Source organism: Lynx rufus, unplaced genomic scaffold (assembly GCF_022079265.1).
Source record: "Lynx rufus isolate CCGP_SWC_20201006 ecotype Redwood Valley unplaced genomic scaffold, mLynRuf1.p SCAF_15, whole genome shotgun sequence".
Lineage (NCBI taxonomy): Eukaryota > Metazoa > Chordata > Mammalia > Carnivora > Felidae > Lynx > Lynx rufus.
In genome coordinates, this window is record NW_025814829.1 from 37,916,454 (window position 1) to 37,924,149 (window position 7,696).

The window sequence follows — 7,696 nt, forward strand, 5'->3', positions numbered from 1 at the left end:
TGTAGGTTTACTTGTGACTCTTAAGACTGTTTATGCCCGGGAGAATACATTTATTTATACCTAGTAATTATATGAGATTATATGCGAGGAGTCTTAAGAGATATGCCAGACATTGTGTATTCTCCATGCTTTCTCTCAGTTCTTTCTTATGTTCTGTGACTTTGAGAGGGAAGTAAGGAACGTCAAGGACAAGTAAGAGAGGCAAGGGGGGCCTTTAGCATAATCTCCAAGAACTGCAGATGCCCAGGCATTGTGATGGCGAATATGCTTATTTCATTGGCAATGGATGGTTAGCTGTCAATGAACCAGAGCAGAAGACCGGAACGGAAACCATGACACCCACCCCACCGGAAATTTGGGTTTCCTCCAAAACCATTTCCCCTCTGTATGTAGATGCAATGAGCTGGAGAGAGGATATAAGTAGACTTCAGGAAGCTCCCTCCACACTCTAGAACCTGAGGTGACCATTTCTGAGCTGGTTGTCTCTGCTTTTGGTCTGACCTACCTTCAGTCCCATGGGAGGCTTTGAAGGTCATTTGTACCCCGGACTGTCTCTCTTCTTCTATGGACTTTATCATGCACGACTAGTCTCCAGGGCCCTGATATGCAACTACCCTGTCCAGTATCTGCCACGCCATCCCTGGAGCAAAGGAAGATGGGCAAGGCTGAAACAAATACACTATGTTGGGCTGGTGAAGATATTAAGTGCCTGCATTTTAGTAGCTCAAGAGCTGCATAACATACATGGACAGTTTGTACTCATGAGCAAGATACATCATCAGAGAAACTTTTTGTACCGCAAACAGTGGCAGCATCTCACTCTATATATTACCTTCTTCCTGAGCGGGTGTGTAGATGTGGTGAGCCAGAACGTGCTGCCCCAGAGGTGTGCTGCTCTGGAGCAAGGTGCCCAAGCCCTGGGCATGTTTCTGTTTCTGCCTCTGATGGTGTCTCACATGCAGGACTCAGAAGGTGTGGAGCTGCAGTCTCACATCCTGTTCACTCAGGCATATTCCTGCTGGCGTTGGTGGTGATCGCAGAGCTGTGGGCCCCTGATGTGCTGCAACTCTGGGTGATGAAGGCCTTTTTTTATATGATGACAGGCTCTTGGCTGATTCAGATAGGCTTTATGCTGTACAAACCAATTTCTGGCTATAAATGGATGGATGATGACAAAAACAACATTATATTTGTCACCACCTTCTTCTGCTGGCATGTGGCTTCCATTGCCATTTTGATGATCTGGGTCTATGGCTTCTCTTTTTTGTGGTATTGTTACATTTGTTGATGTTTGAACCTGGGTAAGCCAGGAATGGTTTCTGTCACCTGCACATTCTGGAATACCTGGAAGAGAAGTTGTGGGAAGTGCAGGTGTCAGAGAAGATGACTGAGGCAACAGACTCTGCTGGGATGGGCATACCCTTCACCCCTTCTGGCTTTTCTTAGTCTCATTTGCTGAGCAGGGTGCAGAGGCAAGGCAAATGAAACACAAGAGATATGTGACTATGACCTTCATTCTCAGCTTCCCAACTATTTCCCCCACCTCCCTACTCTCTCCTCAACTCCAACCAAGGCATTCTGCTTGCCTTGCTCCTCTCTGTATTCTTCACATCCCTCCCAGGAGAGCATGAAAATAAATGTACTATATCCTGTCTTTGGGTCTTTATAAATATCCTCACCCACCCCAGAGCATACTGAGCCCTAGTTACATTTGGTACATCATAATAATTTACCCATGATAATAACCACCTCCTCACCCTTTCTCTCTTCAATACCCATACTAAATCTAAACTGTTATTTTCACTATAAATAACTCAGAGAACTATTGTTTAATTCTTTCCTTAGGTTATGATTTATCAAAGAAATCCTTTATTTTCAGCTTTAATGAGATATACTTAATATAAAAACAATCACACATATTTAATGTATGCATTTTGAGGAGTTTGGACATATGTGATGCCATGGTAACACCACCACAATCCTTGAAGGCAATTTCTTCTGCAGGGTCTATCAGAACAGAGCAACACCTTGCACAGAGTGAGGTCTCAAAAGGACTCATGTGCTTCCAGAATTTATCGATCGGTCTCCCCGAGTGTAGAGTCTGTCAGATTCTTCTCCCTGGGTAGATCAGCAATCAGCCCATTGCTCTGTACACACCTCGATCAGTTTCCAAGTAGCAGATTCACCTGGAGCCAATCCTTTCTGGTTCTTACATGTAGGAGAATTCAATGGCTTATTTATTCCATGAAATTTTCTTTTTGATCCTCACAACTGTCTTATCATGTAGGTTCATAGATGATAATCTAAAACCTCAAAGGGTTAGAAACTGGCTCAAGGTAGCCAGACATTTAGCTATGTCACATAATGCTATATCTGAGTGTCAAGGGAGGTGGAATTCTGAGTAGTAAAGTTAAATTGTTGGCAACTTGCAAAAGAATGTCTTTATGCCACCCGTTATGCTTCTTTCCCTGCCACCCCAGGATACGAAGAATATGTCAAGCTTCCCTTACTCTTGGTCATGGCTATAATATCCAGGCTTAGGACAGAGTGAGGCTGAGGCAGGGGTTCTAGGGGGTCATCATCCTTCTAGTTTCCTTTTTTCTTCTGGTTCCTAGGAGAACTAGACATACCCATCTTTCTTTGGTTCTGGCCTTACTCTTGTTAATTTTCTTGCTCAAGCGTTAAAGTGTAGCAGGGATGAATTATTGTCTGGTCATGAAGGTTCTCTACTCTATGGTTTGGGGGGCTTGTGAGCATTCTGAGTTGCTGCAAAGGGGGAGGTGCTTCCCAGTGTCATTTTGATGGGGGTCAGCAATGTCTCCGAATGTGCCATGGCATGCATGTGACCAGCAGGCAGCTCTCCATGGAAGGCTTACACCTTGCGCCAGTGGGATATTTGATCAGGTAACAATGCTGCTCTCCATTGGAAATAAGCAGTGGTCCCTGGGGTGGAATAAAATATTTATCAGGCATTAGTTTAGCTTCTGTGCCTCTCCTTGGTTTTGGTGATCAGTGGAGGTATGCAGTTTTCTCTGTAGGTTCTGCCCTGTTCCTGGTTGTCACCTCTGGGTCCCATCCCCTTGTTTCTCCCCCACAACTTGGGTATTTTTCAGGCCTTGCCTAGCTTTGCAGTCCCTCCTTCCTAAAGCCTAGTTGAACCTCCTCTAGTGTCCTGAGATTGGGAAGGTAGGGAATCTGTTTTTCCTCTACACTCTTTCCTAGTGATATGGCAAAATTCTGTTTTCTAATTCATTCAGGCCTCCTATTTTTGTATTAAGGGCATAATTTGGATGTTTTTAACCTAAAAATTGACTCTTCTTTTTTGCAATTATAACCCAACCTCATCTTGAGGCAGTCTTTCATTAATTGGGGGTAAAGTTATTGTAAATAACTGTTTTTTACAAAAAAAGCCAAAATATTAATATTTTAGGATATTGTCTCTCTGCAAAGGTAAAAGTTGAAGAGATATCAAAGCCACATGTCGACAGATCTGTCCATTTCTGAGTACTTTCTTTTGAGGTTCTGTTAGACACTGATGAACTAATCTCTGATAGTAAATTAATGCCTCCAAATATTATTATGTCTCACAATATGTATTTTTGAGGTGAAATAATAAATATTAACAGGGTCCTACAAAGCCACAAAAGATTATTACTGAGGCCTAATATAATGGTGGAATGGACAGGCCTGGTTGGATGAAAGGATCTTTCTGTATTCTTCACATCACAGTAGGTATGAGTACTCTGACAGTAATCCTAATCACTTTGGGATGTAAGACCAACTGAAGATAAATTTAGAAAACAAACAAAAAACCAACCCAGAGCTGTATAGTTAAAGGTGTGATCTTCACCACCATCCACCAGAGGGCATCATCTTTACATGAGCCTGGAAAGGCAAATGCTCTCCATTCAGTATTTAAGTATAGATTTATAAGAAATGAAGTGATGAAGAGCAGGGCAGAATAATACATAAGCAAGTGTCTGTCGAGGCACCCAGTAAACATAATGAAGATCTGTTTGTTTCTTGTTAACCTTAGATATGTAGACATGAATCAGCATAGAATTCAATCAGTAGATATAGGTTATATGTAGATAGATACATGGAAACATAGGTACATAGATGCATAAGTTATATAGATATATACATGTATGGATAGATATCCATACATATATATATCCATGTATATATATATATATGCATATATGTATGTGTACGTGTGTGTGTCTGTGTATGTGTATTGTGTATGTGTGTGTATATCTCAAAACAAAACAGTGTCACAATGCCCTTTGAGTTGAAATGGCTTTTTAGAAACTTTATACAAATAGTCAAAATGCTCTTGTTTAGCTCATCACATATTAGGCATGCAACAAATAATTAGCAAATGAGTAAATAAAGTATGTAGTAGAGGTGTAGCATAGATGAAATGTTTGTTTAATTCTGATCTGGGTTTTGATGGATAAGTAGGAGTTTGTTAGATGAATTCAGGCAGGAATTCTGAGGTCTTGTACGTTCTTGTGCTCAGACTCCAAAGCTCAGCAAACACAAGCTTAGCAGTGCAGTTATGGGATTTCATAGACCAGTGATAACAGAAAAAACTACCAATCTCCTGCCCCCTAGAGTGGGTGGCTAAGGAAGAGTCATACAAAATTGTTTTTTGGAAAGTTTAATAATTTACTTCTCTTTAAAAAAGTTTTTTGATGTTTATTTATTTTTGAGAGAGAGAGAGAGACAGAGCATGAGCAGGGGAGGGGCCGAGAGATGAAGAGACACAGAGTCTGAAGCAGGCTCCAGGCTCTGAGCTGGCAGCACAGAGCCCAATGCAGGGCTTGAACTCACAAGCCGTGAGATCATGACCTGAGCCAAAGTCAGACACTTGACAGCTGAGCTACCCAATAATTACTTTTCACTTTGAAGGCAGAGTATTATTAATGGGCTCTTACTAATTGAAGGGGAATGTTTTGCCAAAACAACAAAAATACTTACAATTATTTATATTGTAACCAGCATTCAATATATTATAGTATACATTTAATATACTAATTATTAAATTTTTAGATGACAAAATTATTTATAAATATAATAATATTATTTAAAATTGATATCATTGTTCATTATCTTTCAATGAAATCATTTGGTAGTTGGTAAATAAAAATTTCCTAAACATATACCATTTCCAAATTTTTTAGTTAAAACTCCTTAGACATTTCATATTATGAAATAAGAATTAAATTTATTAAATTAAATAAAAATTTAAATTTACCCACTCAGCCAAAATAAGTAAAATTACCATCACCAACTTATTGAGGCTTCTCTGTCCGAAACTCAGAATTTTAATACATATTTTAGGTCAAAGAATATAGGACCAATAGGAACTAAGGCCAACCCTAGAACTGTAGGACAGAGTCCTTTGTGTGATCACATCCATGAGGTTTATTTTTTTTAAACCTGTAGTGAGGATTTAACTAATCACCAGTCACAAAAGATTGTACTTCTTATAACTCAGTATCTTTCCTTAAAATCAATTGTTAAATGGATTATTTAGTGGGAAGTGTTAATTGTTAAATGGGTTATTTCCAGTATTTATTCTCTTTCTGTATTACGGTAATATAATGTCACCAAGACCTAATAAATACTAATAGAATTTTAAACCCTTTACACAGGATGAAATTGCACCTCCCTTGACTTTAAAATTTTATGTATTGCATTGACCACCATTCTGAAGTCTTTGATTGGAATCTATTATATCAGCAAAGATGATAACAATTAGGGATAAGGCATAAATTCTACATCTGTATCTTTTCCTTAGGTAGCTAACCAGAATCAATAACAAACATGAAGTTCTGAATCAGAAGGCACAGTTATGCCTAGGAGAAGTTATTATTTGTCAATAATATATCGAAAGATTTCATAATTTAACACTTGGACAATGACTCTATGTTATTTGCTCTGTCTCTCCCTTACTCTCTTTCAGTGTCCCAGTTCCTCAATCAGACAATTTTTAGGTTTTTATATTTGTGCAGGATTTAAAGCTTCCCATATTGCCTTCACATCCATTTCTCAGCTGAACTGAAAAAACATTATCAAACATCTACTAGTGCCAGGCACTATAGGCACAAAGTTGAGTTGGATGTAGAGTACCACTTCCTCTGTGCCATTTCCTTTCAGCCAAGTTAATCTAAATCCTTATTATTGTGATTTATTTTTCCACTGTTAAAATAGGATGCCAGTTTGAGAGAACAGATTGCCACTATTTCAATTCATTGCTATCCAATTTTATATTTGTTTAATAACCTTTCTAAGTCCCTTTCCAAATGATCCCATCCTCTGCAACCTTGTGACTTTTGCATTGCTAAACTTAGCTTCCAAGAGTTTTGGAAACTATTTGATATTATTTTGACAAGCAACATCTCCTAGACATTCTGTCCACTTAAAACAACAGCCTACAAGAGCCTTGACTTCACTTTCTCTGAAAAGCTGTAAGGCACTTGGTTATCTGATTAAACAATTCTTCCATTTCTCTGGTTCTCTTTTCATAGAAATGAATATTAAGATGGAAGACCATCACCTCTATAAACCCTAATAATTTAGCCAAAAGCTACTGAGAGGAGTCATTCAGGGTCATACCCTAGAGAGGGTTAAAAGACTTGAAAATTCTAGGATTGTTGGGAAACACGTTATATCTAAAAAACCCTGTTGTCCATAAAAGAACTTGGGAAGTTGGAAGGAATATTAATAATGAGCTACCAATTTTATGTCATTTACACTTGAAAAGGTGTTATGCTTTCTTTAATATATGTAAAGACCAGATACTATTTTTTGAAGTGATTTTGATTTTAAAGTGAAGAAAGTAATTATGTCTTGATGTTTTATGTGTTCCAAGAGGAGTTGGTAGCCTACAATATTTCTTCAATCAATTATCAATGACCTCATTTGTTAGCATAACACACACACACACACACACCTTAAGAGAGTTCAGGGTGAAGCTCTGCATAGCTTGCTAATCTCAAGTTATGCCTTAGCTTATCACCTCCTTCGGAAAAGAGCTATCACAACCTAGGCCAAAAAAAAAAAAATCTTTTAGGTTTCTCCTTAAAATAATGGCAATATATAACACTGATATCTACCCACATTCCTTAATACAGTGTGCTTTCAGACTTGTCTTCAATGAAGCTGTATGAATACACTCTCTACTCCTGATCACTGTCCCACCTTCTTCCCCACAGCTTGAAGAGCTTGACTACTGGAGGCACTAACAACCAAATGGAGTGTTGTCACTTCAACAGTGGCAAGACTAAAAGCCACCATCACTGGCTAGAGGCTTTTGCATGGGACTTGGATCCCTGACCCTTTCAAGACCTTCCAGTTTCCACAGGGAAAGGGAATTAGATATCTCCCAAACTTGTGTGATAATAAGAATCACCTGGGGTACTTGTACATTATCGGTCCTTCCTCTGATGATTCTGATTTAGAAGGGCTGGGTGGGGCTCAGGAGTCCATATATTTTACAAGTGCCCCAAGATGATTATTATTATCAGGCAAATATAGGAAATACTGGTATTTGAATTAGATAGACTTGAGTTCACATATCAGCTGTGATATTTAGTAGCCTTGTGTTGGGTCAGATCCAGAATGCAATGATTTCCCAAAGTTCTGGGTGTCTCCTTTACCACAGTGCATCTTTACCCTGGAAATGGCA

General features: G+C 38.9%; 1 protein-coding gene across 1 annotated transcript; it reads left to right on the forward strand.

The window, feature by feature from the left end:
* Positions 1-515: 515 nt before the first annotated feature.
* Positions 516-1,288, forward strand: LOC124510341 (transmembrane epididymal protein 1-like). Its single transcript, XM_047077204.1, is given in 2 exon segments — positions 516-1,005; positions 1,008-1,288. Coding segments are annotated over 2 exon segments (771 nt in total).
* The last annotated feature ends 6,408 nt before the right edge of the window (positions 1,289-7,696 follow it).